Source organism: Amphiprion ocellaris, chromosome 9 (assembly GCF_022539595.1).
Source record: "Amphiprion ocellaris isolate individual 3 ecotype Okinawa chromosome 9, ASM2253959v1, whole genome shotgun sequence".
Lineage (NCBI taxonomy): Eukaryota > Metazoa > Chordata > Actinopteri > Pomacentridae > Amphiprion > Amphiprion ocellaris.
Genome location: NC_072774.1, coordinates 21,493,919 through 21,514,248, shown reverse-complemented (window position 1 = coordinate 21,514,248; position 20,330 = coordinate 21,493,919). Strand labels below are relative to the sequence as shown.

General features: G+C 38.0%; 3 protein-coding genes and 1 long non-coding RNA gene across 5 annotated transcripts in view; 2 read left to right on the top strand and 2 right to left on the bottom strand.

Moving 5' to 3' along the window:
- The window catches only part of tmem145 (transmembrane protein 145), a 35,129-nt gene extending 29,956 nt beyond the window's left edge, over positions 1 to 5,173 (top strand). Inside the window, exons 13-15 of the mRNA XM_023263721.3 lie at positions 527 to 647; positions 1,149 to 1,337; positions 2,606 to 5,173. Coding sequence (XP_023119489.1) covers positions 527 to 647; positions 1,149 to 1,337; positions 2,606 to 2,845 — 550 coding nt within the window. The 3' untranslated portion in view covers positions 2,846 to 5,173. The remainder of the gene's footprint in view (positions 1 to 526; positions 648 to 1,148; positions 1,338 to 2,605) is intronic.
- Positions 5,174 to 5,908: 735 nt separating this feature from the next.
- Positions 5,909 to 8,809, bottom strand: mrpl17 (mitochondrial ribosomal protein L17). The gene is made up of 3 exons (XM_023263722.3): positions 8,436 to 8,809; positions 6,357 to 6,425; positions 5,909 to 6,248 (listed from the first exon to the last, which is right to left on the bottom strand). Exons 1-3 carry the CDS (start codon positions 8,607 to 8,609, stop codon positions 5,994 to 5,996), a joined length of 498 nt encoding a protein of 165 aa, XP_023119490.1. The 5' UTR covers positions 8,610 to 8,809; the 3' UTR covers positions 5,909 to 5,993.
- Positions 8,810 to 9,743: 934 nt separating this feature from the next.
- Positions 9,744 to 11,370, bottom strand: LOC111564204 (trypsin-2-like). Its single transcript, XM_023263643.3, has 6 exons — positions 11,241 to 11,370; positions 10,886 to 11,036; positions 10,543 to 10,793; positions 10,320 to 10,456; positions 10,025 to 10,126; positions 9,744 to 9,894 (listed from the first exon to the last, which is right to left on the bottom strand). Exons 1-6 carry the CDS (start codon positions 11,278 to 11,280, stop codon positions 9,847 to 9,849), a joined length of 729 nt encoding a protein of 242 aa, XP_023119411.1. The 5' UTR covers positions 11,281 to 11,370; the 3' UTR covers positions 9,744 to 9,846.
- Positions 11,371 to 13,481: 2,111 nt separating this feature from the next.
- Positions 13,482 to 17,994, top strand: LOC118469174 (uncharacterized). Of its 2 annotated transcripts, XR_008602835.1 has the most exons (5): positions 13,482 to 13,717; positions 14,447 to 14,588; positions 15,578 to 15,678; positions 17,284 to 17,407; positions 17,471 to 17,994. It is a non-coding gene; the product is annotated as an uncharacterized LOC118469174 (long non-coding RNA). The 2 variants fall into 2 exon arrangements; XR_008602834.1 differs by lacking the exon at positions 14,447 to 14,588 and having other exon boundaries at positions 13,486 to 13,717; positions 17,471 to 17,992.
- The last annotated feature ends 2,336 nt before the right edge of the window (positions 17,995 to 20,330 follow it).

Below are 20,330 nucleotides of genomic sequence, written 5' to 3'. Positions count from 1 at the left end.
GATAGCTGATGCTTTAGCTGTCTGGGAATGAAAAGTTGTTTATTTTACGCTACCCCTTTACAACGTTGCCCAACCCCTGTGCTCAACTTGCACTCTAGATAATTGTTCTTGAGTGAATAATTGTGAGAGGAAAATATCTATTTTTCCTTGCTGATGTGATCTCTTCCATTAGAATAATTTATGTTCCCATGTATGTGTGCTAAATAGTCAGTCCTTTGAACTGGAAATGGGAAAGTTTTTAATTTACACATCGCTGAGAAAAAACTCATGTCTTCTGCTTAGTTTTTCTGTCCTCTACTCACTATCTACAATGAAGGGTAGATTACACAGACCAATATTATCTGTGTATCTCTCACTCATTGCAACCATTATCTCTTTCCTCAGTACGTGCATCTCTCCTCTCCTAATGTCTTTATTTTTCTGCTCTCTCAGTGACCTTTCTCTCACCATCAAACCACAGTCTTTCTTTTCTTTGCATGTGTTTTCATTGCTATCCTTAACCTTATCTTGCACTTTTCTTCCCCAGGTTTTTTGCAGTGCCTGTCATGGCTTTGATCGCAAACTTTGGGATTCCTCGTTGGGCTCGGGAGAAGATTGTCAACGGCATTCAACTCGGCATCCACCTCTACGCTCACATCGTCTTTCTTGTTCGTACCACACACATTCATGCAGACCCTTGCACGTCTGCATAGTTATACAAGTCATTATTGCCACTGTCAGTCATACATTATTCACTATCTTTGAGTCACAATGGCCTCGTGCTGATTGTCTCCTCCACACATCATTATCTATCTCTTTCTCACCTTCGACACATTGTTCCTTACTAATGGGCCGTACTGCTCATGCAAATTTCCTTCCATATTCCTCCCCACTGAATGCACTGCTCTTCCTACTTCTCACCTGGACCTTATATGGTCAATTTCATGTTTTCCATGAAAACTCACACTTATTCATGTGCTAACATAACTGCACAAGGGTTTTCTAATCTTCAATTAGCCTTTCAACATGATTAGCTAACACAATGTAGCATTAGAACACAGGAGTGATGGTTGCTGGAAATGAGCCTCTGTACCCCTATGGAGATATTCCAGATAGATAGATAGATAGATAGATAGATATGGTAATTTTCTCCTTTTGTCTTCTCTTAGGTTATTACACGACCTTCAGCAGCCAATAAGAACTTCCCATATCACGTTCGGACATCTCAAATTGGGATCCTACTATCCAGTCCGAAAGGTGGTGAAGGGGCAGAGAGTTTCCCCCATCATGCCTATGGAAATAGTTCATTTCTAGGAGATTCTCAACCCAACTTTACTGAACTCTTCTCCATCCAATCAGTAAGTCTATACTTAATGTGTGCATATATATATATATATATATATATATATATATATATATATATATATATATATATATATATATATATATATATATATATATATATATATATATTGTTTAGAGAGAACTCAGAAAAACTGAACACAGAAAAGCAAGTGAGTCTCATTCATGTGAAAACTATTATAATACATTTACTGATTTCTACCTATTAAATCCACCTCAGTTATGAATATGTGATGTTAGCAAATATAGCAGAAGCAGGTTTCAGGTAAATGTAAGCATCGGAATGAGAGTTAAACTGTACCACTGTATGTGTTTGTACGCTATTCCATGACATTAGAACTCCTGACAGCTGAAGTGAATGACATTGATCATCTCATTACAACACAATGGCTTTCTGGGAAACTTTGGGTCTTTGCATTCATGTGAATATCACTTGGTCACATACCAACGGCACTCGTCTTAATTGTACCTATTTTCTGCTGCTTTTAAAACATGCAGACTTCCCTGTGTCAAACCTCGCTTGAAATTACCTCCTGTCTCATCAAACAAAAGGGCATTAATTTAGAAGGCATCAGTATAAAAAAAAACAATTTGCGAAACAGAATCATGACAAATAGCAGTTATTAACAGTCAACATCACTGCACTGCACAGATATTTTACAGAACAATCCAAATCATTATGGGGAAGATGTTCCTAATACTTGTTTAGATAAAGTGAAGGAAGGTATGGGTGATAACTCAGTTGCCATTTATCAAACTTCATTGTATGATCTGGTTATCGATATACAAACTGAAGAAATTATTGATTCATAGCGAGCTACAGTTAAAAAATAACAAACAGTTTATCAAGTGTTGGTTTTATACATAGCAAAGATGCATTCTCATAACAGCAGTGCATAGCTGTGGAGCACAGTACATTGCTTTGAAATGTATTTATTTACTGGGTTTATTCATTATGTTGATCATTTTGGAATTCATTTTTCTTCAGAAAATGATTCATCAACTATTTTCATAATTAACTGGTGAAGTATAGTTTGTGAAGAGTCAAGTAATTAAACCTGGAAGTCAGGAAACCCAGTATATAAGTAATTTATCCCAGCCTTGGTAAGCTTGAGAGGAGGCTGTCAAAATGCGAGGAATGGTGTGGTGTAACTGACACAGTGTCTGCAAGGTCTCACTTTGTGGCCGGGGCGACTCTTTGTAACCTATATCCAGACGATCAGGCCAGGTCAAAAGTGTAAAATTCTTATGTTCTTCCTTCCAGGATCCAGTAAAGACAGTGGAGGAGACAGTAGCCCGTAAAGGACCAGATGTGCCAAGGAACAGCGAACAGAAGATTATCACCACTGCTGCTGACTTAACCTCGATATTGCCCCCACCTCCACCTCCAATACCCCCACGCCCGGCCGCCCGTTCACCCCCACTGCCACCTCGGCTCCCCTCCTTCACCGAGTATTTTAGCATGCAGAGCGGAGGAGGAGCGGGGGTCGGAACGAAGGCATGAAATAGAAAGTCAGGACAGCAGGAGATGGGAGGAGGCATGAAGGCAATGGACAGAATGACAATGCAAAGTAAAGAAATAGTCTGAGTGGAATATAAGGTGTTACTGCTTAAAGACAAAAGGGTCAGCCAAAACATAAAAGTTTGGAAGGACGTGAAGAAGTGAATCCCTAAACGGTCCCTTTTCACCTGTGAATGGAAATGACCAGAATGGAGGAGTGAGGGGAAATGGCTGAGACACAAGTGCTGGGCTTGTTAAAGAATAAAGAAGCAATAAATATTTGATGTTGACCAGTAAAAGGCACACAGGGAGAAAGATGACAAAGTGGATGTAGCCAGAGCAATAGAATGATAGCTGTGCACAATGTGGAAATGAACAAAACTCCTGAAATACTTTTCATTCAAAAATTCATGAGGCATTGATGGTGTGCCTGGAAGAGTTTGTAAATAGCTAAAATTGGTGAGAGCTATCACTCTATATAGTTTTATTTCAAAAAAAGGAAATTTATTTTCATGTTTTTTTCCACATCATTAAATTCCAGTTGGTGCTGTGACCATAGAAAATTCTCATGCCATTACATGTATCAAATTCATGTAAAAAAAAAAAAGAAAAAAACTTTTTTTTTTTAAATGTTTAACACATTTTGATAAAGCATAGATATATTTACCCTATATGGAGTCTGTTGGGTTAATTTATATTCTTATATGCCTTCATTGCAGCTGGTTATTCTGGATTGATATGCTGATGTGTAACTGTAAAATGTCACGTTTACTGTGGGCACTTCTAGGTACAGTACTTGTGAAACACGCATGTTTGTATTGTATTCCCCGTTCAAAAAGCTGATATATGTACTCCACATGACCATGCAATATTTGCTTATTGTGTGTATTGAAATCTATACTTTTGTAAATACATACAATAGGCTTCAGTATGTTTTTGATTGGATAAATTCTGATAATTGTTATTCCAATCAAAACCGTCTTGCGCTGTCTGAAACACACTATAAAGCCAACGTTATATCGGTTTTGTTAATTTTTCACTTGAGTGCAGAATATGCCGGCTCAAAAATGTCATATCTGTGTATGTAGACGTTGGTGAATGTACTGATGCAATACAGCACAAGAACAGGAGTAATTTTCAAGTGACTGGATTCCTGTAGTACACCTTTGTTGAATTTTATTTTATCTTTTTGGCTTCTGTCCACAATACATTTATGATTTTAGAGCAGGGGGCTGCCTTTTTTTAATATATACAAGTAACTTAATTCTCACATTTGTCTTGTACCTTAAATATTAATACTCTATTTGTTAGTTTTTCGTACCTGAATGCGTATACAGTGCGAAAAGCTGAACAAATATTACTAGTTTTGTATCCCCTAATATTGAGCAATGACAAAAAAAAGCCTTGTGGATGAACTTTAAAAACAGCAACACAACTATACATTTTGTCTGTCCTGCATGGAGCACTTTAATGTTCCTGGTCTTAGTCTGTTTATTCGTGATGATGTCACCTTATAGGACTGCTTTTAAACTTGTATTCACACCTCATCCAGTAGTATTCCAAAAGCATTACACCTGTAAATACGGTCCGATTGTCTGGACATGTTAAGGAACGTATTATGCTTGGCCAGTGTAATTCAACACTGAATCACAGATGCTGATGAGAATAATGTAAGAATGACATTAAAACTGAGTTTACCACCAGCTTTGTGCAGTTCAAAAACTGTCAAAAACAGTTAAAGTACACTGAGTAATTCAGTGGTTTTATCTTTCATTTATATCTGGATTTTAAACTAGCTGTACTGGGCTGACAGTCCACAGATTTATCAATGGCAATTTTGCTGTCATGGAGTACTTTAGGTGATGTTAGGACTGTGGTGTGTAACTTGTAAGAGTGTAGTCAGAGGTGTAACGTAGTCTGTGAAACCGAATGATACTTGAATTAGAGTCCTAGTTGTTATTTCTGATTATGTGTCTGGTTTGTTTTGGCATGTCTGCCATTTCGTCTGTTGTTGCCTGTTGTTACAGTTGCCATGAATTGACTGAAGACACTGGGGAACTCAATAGGCTGATACTGTATCACTACTTCAACCTTGTGTATATTGACATTTAATTATAGGAATGACACAGAGTTGGGGGAAAGAACTTGAAGACAAGAGATTATGTATGCATGACAGAAAACAGCACAGCTTTTAGGCTCCTCAGAGCGATCTGGTTAAGAGCACATCACTAAAGCACCGTTCAAATGCATTTTAATGGTGTCAAATAATAATTCTAAACATGCTGTACATATACACTTTTTGCCAAATAATAAAAATATGGTTTTATTAGAGGCCTTGTCGGGCTGTGTGTGTTATTTGGCTGATGTGGTAATAAGCCAGTGTTGTGATCCAGTTAGGACAAGGGCATGTGTCCAAAGAAGTAAATCATATTTAAAATCTAAAAGAGTCCATTAAAGTAAAACACCACAGGGACAGACTCTAGCCTGGTCACAATCTGATGTAGGCTAGGCTAATTGTTTCACAGTCACTGCCAACACCCCGGTCTGCAAATCCTGAACTGCAGAGACAAACCAAACTGTGTTAGACTCAAAATGTACAAACATTCCTAACCAGTTCTTTTCTTTAGAAGACAAGTTAAAAAAAATTGTGATGCTCAGTCCCATTAATGTTTGTTCTGAAATTGATGTAAACTGTTCCAATAGTTGATATTTGTCTTTAATTTTTTTTCGGAAATGGCTTCATCACTATGTCCGTTATTAGCCCACCAGGATAACAAAATGAAAAGCGCCCTGTACATTACAGTGCAAGATAATAAACCTTTTTAACGGCTGACTCTGCAGACATATCGCATGGGAGGCACAGCTGTGATTAATAACATTTACAACCTGCCTAGACCCTCATTAGAGACTTAAAAGTCAGGATTTCTTGGCCTCTGCTGCTGCAATTGTGACTATTCATAAGAAAAGACATTTGTTCCCTTTATGTGCTGCTGTATTAGTCAAACCAGCTGCGGTCAACAGGACAAACCTTGACAAATATCCAAGGGAATTAAGTGAATCTATTACTTATCTTCAGAAATAATATTTATTAATACACAGTCAGAAAGAAATGTTGTTATACAGAACTGCTTTTGGCTTCAGTTGGTATTAATTACAGTTTTGCATCTAACTGTTGTGCTCGCTCTTCTCTGTAGCCTTTGAGCAGCTGATTGATGAGAGTCAGTTCATTTTCTTTTTTCGCAGGATAAAGAGGTGGGAAGGGATTTCCTTTGTACTCCAACACAGCCATCTTAGCTCTGTCTAGGTTCTGTCTGTTGGGGATGCGTGCCATCCGTGTATATCCATGGGACTGAGTCTCAAACCGTGGAGCGAGAACCTTGAAGAGCTTCGGTACCAGATCCTTTTCCTGAAAAGAAGAAGCAGACTCAAACTTCACTTCACATCAGCTGTTTTGTACATTCCGAGCAGCACAGCTTGTAACTTCACAACGCTGAGAAGAGCTGCAGACACGTACCGTGAGCCAAAAACTGGCCATTTTCATTGCCTTTTCATCTTTGTCTCCCTTTTTGGCATAGTCAACCAGCTGGGGGAAGAAAAAAACAACACAAGTCTCAACGATTGTAAGTGGAAGAAAGAGAATTTTAAATCAGAGTATGCTGTATGTTAGGCTATTTCCATGTAAAAATAATGAGCACAAATACTGAAAGTCATTCTGAACATTTTTGGACAAAGCAAATTCAAATAGTCATATGGTGTAGCAGCTGTCAGTCTAAGTCCTGGGACCCTAAAGAATCCTGGAGGAGCTCTCATGGGATCTGCTGCAGAAATATTTTAACTTTTAATGACAATCAAGAGGCATTTGCACTGTGCAAACATTTATAGGACAGTACCAACTAATGACAAATACGGCCATGGTTGGTCTACACACAAACACATCACAGCAATAAGCATATATAATACTACACCATCCTCTGCCAACAAATGCTGCATCACATATGAGATAAACAGCAATGTTTTGTTTAAATAGTTGAATGGAGAAACATAATTACACGATTTACTCATTAAAGCTATATTTTACAAGGAAAATTCTAACTGAGATTGAAAAGTCAAAGTAAACTGCTGTTTAGTTAGTCACTATTTAGGCACCCCTGTTTCTAAATTTGTGATAATTATAGTTTCCACATGCTTGACTGACCTGCACAAAGACTCTATCTTAACCTCAACAAACACCTCTGGGCTGAAATGGAATGCTGACTGTAAGAGAGTAAATCCTGGCGACAGGAACCAAAAATGTCTTAGAGAACAATAGGCTTTAAAAGCGGTTACTGCCATGGATTTGTAAAGTGACGTTGAGTAATCATAAGATGTTATTGTTGCATGTCCACTACTTTTATCCAAATAATTATCCTGAAGACAAAGTTTAGAGTATATAAGAAATGCAGGCCAGAAGCTGAAGTTAAACAGTGAAATGTGTCACATATAAAAAGGTTGTTGTGTGCACATCTTGTTTTAATATTTAGGCCAGAAGCAGGACAACAGACTAAAGAACATTTGACCGAGTAGTCAATATAGAGGCAAATGACCAACATAGTGAGGGAAAAGACCTAATTAGACACAAAAGTGAGTACATTTTGCTCTCAAAAAATATGTACATGATTTACTGTACAATAGAGTTTGTGATATGGCCATGTTGTGCTATACTTCTCTTGTTATTGTACCTCTGCTAGTTATTTCTTTGTATGTCAGAGCTGCAGGAGTCATCGATTGCTTGTAAAATAATAAATTAAACACCAATTATTTTGATAATCTATTCATCAGTTTGTATGTTTTCATCAAAATTCTCTGATTCTAACAACTTAAACTTAAATATTTCTGGATTACTTTACTCCTGTATGAGAACATCACCCTTTGCTTTGGGACTGGTCGACATTTTGTAAATGTTCTGTAACTTTATAGATTAAACAACTAATCGAAAAAATAATGGACAGATTATTTTCCAAATGATAATTAGTTGCAGCCTTAAATATTATACATCATTTCAAGATTTCAAATAATAAATTCTAATACTTTTGATTGTTGCTAATCCTACTGATATTTTGTAAATAGTTGATTCAGTTGATAATGTTGTAAAAATTTAAGTTAGTGTTGTGCCTGTATGTGTCTGATTCTTTGTGTAGTTGATCAGTTGCCTGGTGAGGATTTCATTTAAAATAAAATTTGAGAAGTGCATGACTAGCAGGACAATGAAGTGTGTTAGAACTGCTTGCTTTTCTTAATTTACGACCCATTCTTTTTTAAAAAACGTGTTATTACAATATATTACTATGTTTGTATTTATTTTCCATTTTAGAGTTTTATTCAATCATAGCAAAATATCGTCCAGCTATTACCTGAGGTTTCACATATTTATGTTTTGAATTATGCACTTGTTTTCTTCCATTCTAAAAGTCTGAGGACCAAATATTTGTCAGCCGTCACTGATTCTTCACAGCATTTCAGTGACTTTCTATCAGAGCAGTTCCTCTCCTACAACGCGAGCTTCATGAGCAGCTGTTAGCTAGCTAGCTAGCAGCACTCAGCAGATAGCTGTCACCTTTTCGGCGTAGAAGCGGACTTCATCTGCTCGGGCCAGCGTGGTTTCTATCCTCTCGTGTCGGACCAGTCCTGTCAAAATGTTTCGCAGCATGTTGATTCTGGACTCCGGTCCCAGACCCATCCTCCGGGCCATTCGGCCGTGGGAGATCAACATTTGCAACGTGAGGCGCATCTTCTCGGATAGATTCGCCTACTAGAGACCGCGACAAATACACGTAAACCCCAAAACCATCCACTTCCAGGCGTACTGTCCACTTAAACCGCCCTTTTTAAAGAAAACAGGACAATGAACACAATTTTAGCACAACTCCTGAGGTCAGTTATGTCAACGACAAGTTGCCTGGGTTTGACATTGGCGGTGTATCATCAAATTTGTCCGACGTGGTGACGGAACAAGGAGGCGATAGTTCCGCTTAAATCTGCAACTCGCAGTCTATAGTGACAGGAAACAGTGAAAACCGAGAACCGCAGCAAAGGCATTAAGATTCAAATGGGATTGTGTTTCTTAAAGAAGAGGGCAGATGATACTTGGAATCTGTGTGTCTTGGTGGCATTGCTAAGATTATTGTTACTGACATATAAAAGTATTTTTATTTTAAGATAAGATATATGTACAATATGTATATATTACATTACATATGTACAATAATAATAATAATAATAATAATAATAATAATAATAATAATAATAATAATAACAATACTAGTACTACTACTACTACTACTACTACTACTACTACTACTAATAATAATAATAATAATAATAATAATAATAATAATAATAATATGTACACTATATATAAGAATAAAGAATGAAAGATGAATAAATACAGTATTACTACACTATAAATGACAGCAGCATAAAGTGGCTTGTGTAATAAATGCAACTGTAAAAGTGCACGATGCCAGTAGTGCAAAAAATTTTTGCGCAGATTTTACCACGGTATGAGATGATATGATATAGTCCAGTTTATGTCAACATCAGCCAATGATGCTGATGTTGTAAAGTCTTGCAGCAGATGGAATGAATGACCTGCGATAGCGATTTTTTTTTGTATTCCCAATTTGTACAGACCCATTTGTTAACAAACACATTTTTTTCATAATGTTGCTCTGTTTTTTCTAATATTTTATTCGTTTAAAATACATGGTGTCAATGTATTGTGACTTTTAATCGTAAATGTAATATAAAATTCATCGCAGGTATAACGTTACAGTAATTTCCCCCCAATTTTCCTCAGATTTTCCAGGCAGGTCATAATGACAAAGAGCAAGAGGATATACAATAAAAGGGTACAGACTGAAAGTATGGGTATTATTTAGTTTTATTTCCATTCCAACTGGCAGTTTCGTTTACACAAGATGATGCAGTATAGAAAAGTCCTGTAATACATAAAAATTAGCCTGGACTCAGTAAGTGGCCATGGTGCTCTGCAGCCAGTCTGTGAAAATGCAGGTCTGATCCAAGAGAGAGAGAAACATAGAAAACAGAAAATGTAAATTGAAATTTTTGTCACATGGCACTATGAGAATACCGAAGTGTCATAAAAGAGAAATAAATGATTGTCAGGTAAACCTTATTTTCTACCTTAGCATAGACACCAGGGTGGTTTTTCTCTGCACACCCGAAACCCCATGACACAACACCTTGCAGCTTTCCGTCACACACAACAGGGCCACCAGAGTCACCCTGGAAACAGAGAGTGTAAAAAATGAAATAAATGTAAAGTTGACATAATATACCAAATATTTTATTGACGGAACTGTCCTTTGAAAGGGAAGGGGCCAAAGCCAAAAAAAGAGCATAAATCAGTGTTGAAGGTAAAACACAAGACATCAGTGCTTTAATGCTTTGTTTATGCTTCAAAAGCAGAGATGCAAACCTGGCAAGAGTCCTTCCCTCCTTCCAGGTATCCAGCACAGAACATGGCCTCAGTGATCATGCCAGGATAGGAGTTATCACAGTCCTCATCAGACAGGATGGGGATGTTCAAGCATTGCAGTCTATTACTGTCAGCAGCTACAGGTATAAACAACCAACTCAAGAAATGAAGTATTGACAGATTATAGAGTATGCCCTGTATGGAAGCATTGTCTGATACTCACAGGAGTCCATGGTTACACCCCATCCAGAGACCGTGCACATGGTGCCTGCAGTGGCACAGCCAGTGGGCAGAGCCACCGGCTGCACATACTTGTTGATCGTAGCTGGTTGGCTCAGCTTGATCAGCATGATGTCGTTATTAACCAGCCAGGACTCATAGTTGGGATGAGGGATCACCTGGGCAGCAGGAATGATCTGTTCATTGCCATCCATAAACCAACGGTTGTGATCACCAAGTACAATGTCCATTTTGCTGAAAGAAAAGCAGAAGTTGTGTGTGAGAATGAACATCAGAATTTGATAACTTGCAAGACTAGTATTTTTGGATGACGTTTAAGCACCCACGATTTGTAGCAGTGAGCAGCAGACACAACCCAGTATTCGTTGACAAGGGAGCCGCCACAGAAGTGGTAGCCAGAGTTCAGAGACACCTGATGGGGCTGAGAATGAGGTGTGCACTCATTCCCTCCAACAATTTTGTCATCTTCTGTGGCAACTGGAAAAAAAAAAAATATATATATATATATATATACTGTATCTTTACAAACAAGGAGTAGCCTCTGTACAAAAATGTTATTTTGCATGCCCACAATATTGTATCTTTTGTATATTCTGTCTGGAAGGCATAACATTTCCCACACTGAGAAATTCTCAAATCATTTCTGAATGTTAATGCCTTCTAAACATGGTTCATACTTACACGCAGCTCTCAAGAGCAGTGCAAAGAACAGAAACCTCATGATTGCTGAATGGGAAACGGCGCTGCAAAGTATTTAACTGAACTCGAACAAGGCTTTTATCGACTGCTTTAGCTTATGCTAATGGGCAAAACACACCCCTGCTGCTGCAGACCAATCCAAAACCTCAAAGAGTTCTGACAGGAAAACGTTGGCACCCTTACTAAAAAATTCTGTCAAAGTAGGTGTTTATGGGCTTAATCATGCTACTGGGAATTTTGCTCATTTCTATCACAAATATTCATATAGAAACTACGAGTGTGATGTTTGTTTGATCCACTGACACGCTTGCTGAGTTTGAGTACAGTACAGTATGTTTAGTACAGGTTGTAATGAACATCCTGACCTTGACCAGCTGCTGTTCCAGGTGGAGGTTCTCTCACAGACAGGCACATTGTACGAGTCTTACTTTCATAACTGAAAGCTGTTAGGAAGGTTCTCTTATAGTAGTAATAATAATAAATGCTTCAAATTGAAATGGTCAGGCCGTAGAAATGGCAAGTACCAGCAGAATTTATTGCTACATTAGATGACATTAGAAAGCGGAGAGGAAGTCAATAAGTATTTGTCACATTAAATGGGGTTCTTATTGACTCTCACTCAGTTTGCTGTCACATATTGCACTACTATTTGACCAGTTGAAGTCTTTAGTGTTTTACTGTCATATGAAGATTTTTTTTTCATATTAAAACAGAGGGCATCTCATTTTCAGTTTAGTCAGTTGTGGGTATTTTCTCTGTGGGTTTCTACAACATCTTGTTGTATCGTGTTCTTGTGAGGCCCACTGCTCAGTTACTCACAAAAAATAAATAAATAAATAAAATGAAGTGATTCTATAGACATAATGGGTTGTTTGCAGACCTGATTATATTTGATATGATTTTGGGTCATTGTCACTGGAATAAATAAAAAATAAAAAGATTTTAAGAGTCACAAATATCTATCAAAGACATGGGGCACACTGAGATAGTGCCAATACATAGCTCCAAGGTCCGTGTATTTATCTGGCAATTGGATTTTCCGTTCTGAAACGGGTATTGAAAAACAAAAAACGAGTGGTTATTTGATCTTCGTTTTAAAATACAAAAATTAAAATTGAAATACAAGGCGTTTTTCCTTTTCATGATCAAAAAGGGATATGCAAAATTTTAAAACTGCTTTGATTTTCATTTTATATTTAGAATAACAAATAAATAAAATCAGTAAGAGACAGAAACGAAAAAAGGTCCGTTTTTTCATTTTCTGAGACCGGAAGTGGTCATCAGCAAGTGTGGAGCCAAACGACAACAAGATTCTCAGAGGGCGGAGCCAGAGAGCAGTGATTGGTCAGACCGTAGATAATATAGAAGACAGCGCGCTAGCGTATCTAGTCTGTGTTTATCTATGGTCGGCAGGTCTGGTAGCATCTTTGGCTGCTGTTGATCTTGTTTTTGGAGTAAAACACGGTAAGAAGATAAATACTTCTAACCAGTAGCGTTGTTTTGTTGTACGTTAAGTCAGCGACTTGTGAAGAGTTGTGTTTTGTCGTGTTTGAGCAGTTGGTCCGGACGCGTTAGTTTGCTAAGCGGCTAAGTTAGCTAGCGGGCTAATTAACACAGGTGGCTAACTTACCGCTGAACACCTGTGTTAGTTGCTGCCGCAGCTGTCATTATTAGAATGAACTTCTCAACCTATATTTCTCTACTGTGTATTTTAGCTTTTAAAAAAGTTATTTCACTTTAAGGTTAACTGAAACCCGTTCAGCTGCACTGAAGTTTAACATTCAGCTGGTTTGAATTAAACAACGCTTAACTTAACATTGCGCAACATTACCTCTGAATCTCCATAATTTCCTTAAATTCCTTCTCTCTTCCACTGCTCAAGTTCAATCCAGTATATAAAGTGACATTAATAGTGAATAAAAAACTAACAACCAGCCATTGTATTTATTTACTATTACATTTATTTGTAGCAAAACATGAGTTGAAACATCCTACTTTTGGATCTAGAACTGCACAAGCCGTTCATTTTCAGTCACCTGACGAGTTAAACTTCCCTTTTTATGTGAGGTTGAAGCAGAAAGTCTGAGTTAACAAAGAACGTTGTTTATAATTTGTGATACCTGTTATCTCTGACTGAGGCTTTAGTTTTTGTTGAGCTGATTTACACGTAGAAACTTTGTTCAAGAAGATTTCTCAGTAGCTCAGAGGACAGGCTGCTTTTTACACAACCTTGTAAGAGAATGTCTGTCAATGCTTTCTGCAGAATTTGGAAACACAACACTTCCTAAACAGATATTTTGAGGCTGTGAGGTTGAACGTTTGAGAGTATATCAGTGTGTTTGTGGTCTTTGTGTTTCGAGGTGGAAGCTGAATTAGTGAGGATGACTCCTGCTCCTGTCATCTCTAAGCTCCTCACATCTTTACCTGCACATGAGGAAAATCACTCCTGTAGAATGCAGGTATGTTTGTCATTATTATAAAAAGATGTTGCCTGGTGACCTGTCAGAAACCCATTATACAGAGTTAGCCAAAATAATGTTTATACACATCAGGAAAAGAAAAACTTGCATAAATATTTCAATACCAAATTTATTCAGACATCACAAGATTAATAAAAGTTATCTTTGGCCTCTACAATTACAAGAGGTGCTCAAAGTGGTGGCCACTGGCTTCCAGACATTTCTGTTGTGTTGTAGACGTCACTTGTTGATGCTCCATTCATGAGGGTAGCGCCATCTGTTGGGAAAACATCGTACAACAGGACACAGAGTTATCATGATTTGATCAAACTTAGAAAGAGGTATCTATATGTGTAGAAGTACTTATACAAATGAAATATTTATAAAAGTTTTTCTTTTCCTGATGTGTGTACATTATTTTGGCTGACTCTGAACTTAATGAGAACAAAACTGTCATTTAATTGTTGCTTTGAAAGCTTCTTTAGTGAAAACCAGCTGGTGTTCTGCTTTGAAACAAACTGCTGTTGAGGTCTGTGTTTTTAGGTTTAACCCCACAGTTTCTGAATGAACTGATAATTGGGTTTTTTTTCCTGATCAATGTGGACGTTATAATTGATGGTAACATTTACTGATCATATAATCAGCATGACAATATAACAGTATAACATTCTGACCACCTGACTAATACTGTGTTGGTCCCTTTATGCTGCTAAAACTCCTCTGACCCAGTGGTTCATCAGAACCTCTGGGGATGTCCTGTGGATTCTGTGGATCCTGTGGGTTGCAGGGTGGGTCCTACCTAGACCAGGCTGATCCTGGACCATCCCACAGATGCTCAATCAGATCTGGATGTGGGGAGTGTGGAACCCAGGTGAACAGCTTAGCTCTGTCGTGTTCCTCGGACCACTCCTGAGGAGTTTTAGTTTGTCCTGCTGAGGGAGGCAGCTGGCATCAAGGACTGCTGTTGCCATGGAGACTAGGGGGTTGTTTGTCCTGCAGTGTTTAGGTGGTGGTACATGTCAAACATCCACATGAATGTCAAGGTTTCCCAGCAGAACGTCACATTAGAACAAGATGATGGATGTTGTTCTCTTCAGCTGTCAGTGGTCAGAATGTTGTGGCTGATCGGTCGATCTGTCTGCCTTTACTCTGACATCCAGAGTTATACAAAAGTGTAGTATGTGTGCAGTGCAGAAGAGATTTACTTAATTGTATGCAGTTTTTTGTTTGTTTTTGGGGTTATTTTTTAAGGGAGAGCATTTTTTTAATCCACCTGAATGAAGACCCAATCTTTCCCTTCAAAGGATAGTTAATTGTTACTACGGCTTCCATAGTGGTCCCATCAGAGAAAATCATCCATATACAGATTTTTATTAATTCCAGGGCTGGTTCAATAAAGATTATAATAATAACTACATCAGATAATTCTTGGTTGCAGTTGGAATTTTGCAGCCTGAGAGATGGTTGAGAAGGTTTGCAGTTCTTGTTTTAGCAAAATATGTTATAATAGAAGATCTTTATTGTCATTGTACATGAAATTATCTGCAAACCAGCAAAGTGCATCAGTCTGAGGTATCTAAAAATAAATAAGTAAAGAAAAATGCTTCTAAAGCCAATAATAAACAGAATATTTTGAGGGAATATTCTAAAAAGGAAAGAAAAGCTCCATTCTCACTCCTCTCAGGATAAACTGTAAATTGACTTTAAATTTAGCTTCAACATGAGATAAAAACATTTACTTTCATTACTGATGTTGTCAAGTTTTAATAAAGTTCATGCTACTTTTATAAAATGATGAAAGTGAATAAATTGTACTTCTGTGATCTGTGTTTGATTTCTGTCTTTTCTCCTGTCATCCAGATGTTCAGAGGGAGATGATGCCACATCTGGTCCAGCCAATGGAAGGTCTTGAAGTTCTCTGACTGGCCTCGACTGAAGATGGTCGTCTCACTGGATTTAAGGTTCAGATGCTCAGTAACAAACTCCACCAATGAGCCAACAGGGAAGCTTTAGGTTTATTAAATGTTGCTATGAAGGTATCGCTGTTTTATTTTGTGAATGGAATGTGCTCCAACTGAAACTTGAATTAGAACTTCGAAGTAAATCCTTCCATCTGAAAGGATTTAGTTGCATTAATAACCTCATAACATTCTAATTTTTATTCCAGTCTTGGTTGGAAATAGAATCTCTGTATTGATTCAGGTAAAAACTGAACTTCACAGCATGTTGGAGCAAAACAACCAGATGAAAACTGTGTTGGTGTTGGATTGTCAGACCGTAATGTTGCAGCTCAAAGCAGCTTTTCTATCTCAGTTCATTCTGACATTCAGCTATGAATCAACACAGCAGATGGTGATCCATGCTGTGGAAGTCTCACATCTCCTGATTTAATGGAGCTGCTTTGCACTTTTTACACTGTTTATTCACCAACACTTTATTTAATAAAAGTCCCATCTAGTTTTTATGAGGAATGTGATGTTTTAATTTCTCTGTGAATAACTGCAGTCTAATGCAACAGCTGGAGTTGTAACATCTGTCCTGATATTGATCATGAAGTATTGATCAGAATACTGATGGTCAGCAGTCATCCCTGAAGTTTTACATTAAAATCTTTACTTGTGTTGTGAACTTTGGTAAGAAGCAGAAATGTTAGCGTTGCCATGGATACATGAGTGTTAAATTCTGTCCATGTTTTCATTTTGGGAAATTCAGTCCAGTTCCAGAATGTGGAGGAATTTAGTCTCACAATCACAGACAGCAAATATTATCTGAAAGTCGGGTTATTGTTGTTTATCAGCACAATACAAAAAGATTAATGTTAGAAATATTCCAGTTAAGACTCTAGAATATCATGATTTATGTAAATTTACCTCAATAATATGAATGTTCAGGTTAAGATTGTACAGTGATATTTATTATGCAAGTTTAGCTGATTAAAGTTTATGACTCTGTACTAAGATATTTAAATTTACATCATTATTATAATATTTAGGGTCAGACCCTACAGTGTTGAGATTAAGAAATCAAATATTCTATAAAATGTAAATACACTGAATTCATTTGGAGATATTTAAGTGAGACTCCACAATATTATTTGACACAAATCTATCTAAATCAAAATTTTAATCATTTTTACTCCAAACATTTACTGGACTGAGTTAAATATTAAAATCACTCCTTTCTAATCCTCTGCTGTACGTTCAAACCTGAGGCCTTAAATAGAAACACACAAGTATCTGATTGAAGGAACTTCTGCAGAGTCCTGGTTCCAGAACATGATGATAGAATTATAGACAAACTTTAACAAAAGCTGCCTGAGAGTTTACAGGTTTTTATGTTGGATGTCTTCAGTAATTTAATGAGAGTTATCAGCAAAAATCAAGTGTTCATTTGATGAACTTCATTTCCTAAAACATCCAGAATTGGAGCTCATATCTTTGGCAGCTGTAAAGTTTCTGCTCCTTCAAAGTTCACAACACAATGAATGAATTCCTAAAACACTCTCAATGCTGGAGAGCGTTTGTGATGCTGAAGCAGTGACCAGTTTTTCTGTTTCTTCTCTGGAGATGCACAATGAGGGACGTCTGCAGAGACTGAGAAAGAGTCTCACCACATCCTGACATGAGGAAAAAGACTTTATTGAAGACTACAATGAGAAAAACTATCAGACAGCAGACGGCTGCATTCAAGGTGAGCTCTGAACATTTGATCTGGAACAGGAATTCAATAACGGCAGCATGAGCTTCATTTCAGTCTGTAGCTGCTGAATTCATGGATGAATCATCTGGCACTAGAGAGGAAGACCATCAAACATCCACGTCAGCTGATGGAGGTCCAAGGGTCTCACCAAACAAACAAACAACCTACAGAGTAGTGATGTTAGGAGACATGCCGAGGCTTCGAAGCATGTGCCGAGTAATGGAGGGGGCGTTTCCACGAATCGCGTATCGAGGCTTGCTTCATTCAGGGGAGGAGCCAAAATGATGACGTCCGAAGCCTCGCTGTCTGGCTGAACCACGTAACTGCTTCGGAAAGTGGTTCAGATTTTGCCGTGAGGTTTGACAGCAACATAAACCCCTCAGGCTCCGTTCAAAATGTGGGTTTTTGATAGAGAGTTGCGGTCAGTTAAGAGTTTGAATAGCTTGAGTACTAGAGTTTGGAGAGTGTTGATATAGTTTGGAGAGTTTAGAGAGTAGAAAGATAGTTTGGAGATTTAGGAGAGTGAGAAGGATGGGTTTTAGGAAGGAGCCAGCTAGGAAGAGGAGGATTTCCCCTGTGTGGGAACATTTCGATTTGATAATTTCTCATCAGGTAAGCTGAATCTAACATTATTACAGACTCATTTTGCTTTAGTTATCAAGAACTGTATTTATTCAAAGGTGAGGTGTTTAGTGTGTGTGTGTGTGTGTGTGTGTGTGTGTGTGTGTGTGTGTGTGTGTGTGTGTGTGTGTGTGTGTGTGTGTGTGTGTGTGTGTGTGTGTGTGTGTGTGTGTGTGTGTGTGTGTGTGTGTGTGTGTGTGTGTGTGTGTGTGTGTGTGTGTGTGTGTGTGTGTGTGTGTGTGTGTGTGTGTGTGTGTGTCAAAAAAGGAATCATTTAAAACCAAAAAACTGTTGAGAAACTGTTATTTCTGAATGAAAAGAATAAAATGTCCCCTTTCCTGTGCATTGTTGTCCAAGTTACACAGCATATTCAGTACAATCTTCCTAGTTCCACACTTTCACTGTCCTCTGTATGCTTAAGGCCATGGCATTTTCTTAAAGTGACAGAAAAACATTACACAACCTGCCACATTATATGATACTACCATTCTGGGGAAAATTTACACACACAGAATACATGAAAATATATTTTATTCTACACATGAGAATTTATCTACAGAAATTATTTGGTCATACATTTTCTTGTATTTCATATTCATTCCCAACAGCCATAACCGATAAAAATTCAGTGCATCAGACATTATGTGGTTCAGATACAGCTGCCTGTGATTATACACCTGGCCAGTAGGTGGCTTTGTGTGCTCATGAAGCTTCAAGAAATGAACCGTTTCTCGAACCAATTGGCTCAAGTGGTTCAATACCCCATGAGGCTTTATCTCACCATCACTATTACAGAGTGAAGACCTCGAATCTGATTGGACGGCCTCCTATTCAGCCACGTGTGAACAAATGGCTCTAAGTTGATTTGTTTTCTAAAATAAATCTAGTTTGAGTCCTAATCTATGCCTGTGTGTTTGCTTCTTTACACCACTGTTAACAGTTTAGGCTCTTAGATTGTTCCAGATAAGACAAGTCCAAGATACTTCAGAGCCGTTCTACCATGAGCCTGACAGGAAGAACTCCAACAGCTACTGAATGTTCCTGTGGTCCCCTCAAGGCTACAGGAGGAGCCCTACGAGGACGAAACGGTCCACCTGATGGCGGCCAGTCGCTGTGGTTCAAAGCCAACACCGACTACGTGGACTTCTACTGGACCACATGGAGGCCTTCAAACCAGACCAACAAGTTCAACGACTCCCCGACTCGTGGGTCTGAGGACGCCGCCGAGCCTCGGTCCAGCCGGCCTCCTGTCTGTGGGTGTTTGAGTGCTGAGAGGTTTGTGGATGCATGTGAACGTGTCTGTGTTGAAACAGCAGCTTTGGACTCGGTAACGCTGGGAAAAACCAAGAGCTCCTTTATTTGTGACTTCCACTGAAAAAACTGATGACAATAAGTTTGCCAGGGTTCTGACTGATAACAGATTATTGAATAATGAAAATAATCATTTAAATATTCCTTTAAACAATCCTTTTGGGTCTACATTTCCTTTACGCTGACTTCTTGGTATTTTGGGTGGAATATACCATTAAGCCCAATGCTCAAGGGTTCTTCTGGGAATATATCATTAAACCAACCTTTTAGGTAAATGTTCCAGGATGTTGGGTAGAATATACCATCAGATCAACCTTTTAGGTCTACGTTGGAAGATTTTAGAGTAGAATATTACTCCAAACCATCCTTTACACCAAGAATTTTTGCTCTATATTGAAGGATTTTAGGTGGAATATTCCTTTGAACGAACTTTTTAAGTTTATGTTAAAGGATGTTGGGTGGAATATACCATCAGACCAACCTCCAAGGTCTACAGTAGTGAATTTTAGGTGGAATATACCATTAAACTCGCCTTTTAGGTCTACATTGGAGGATTTTAGGTGGAATATTCTTCCAAACCATCTTTTAGTCTACATGTAAGGATGTTTAGGATGGTATATTCTTCCAAACCAACTTCTCAGGTCTACATTTCAGGTGGAATAGTCCTGCATACTAACTTTTTTGGTCTACATTGAAGGATTTTTTCTAAACCACCCTTTTGGGTCTATATTTGAGGGTTTAGGTGGAATATTCCTTTTAACCAGCCCCTCAAGTCTCTGAGGATTTTGGATGGAATACTCGGTTAAACCAACATTTTAGGTGCATGTCCAAGGATTTCTGGTGGAATGTTCCTTTAAGGTGGATGTGTGAGGACCTTGTAAGTGGAATATTCCTTTAAACCAACCTAAATTTCATATTCAAGTGAGAAACCTCAATCCAGACTCCTCATAATGACGTTTGAGATTTATGCTGCTGTTATTTG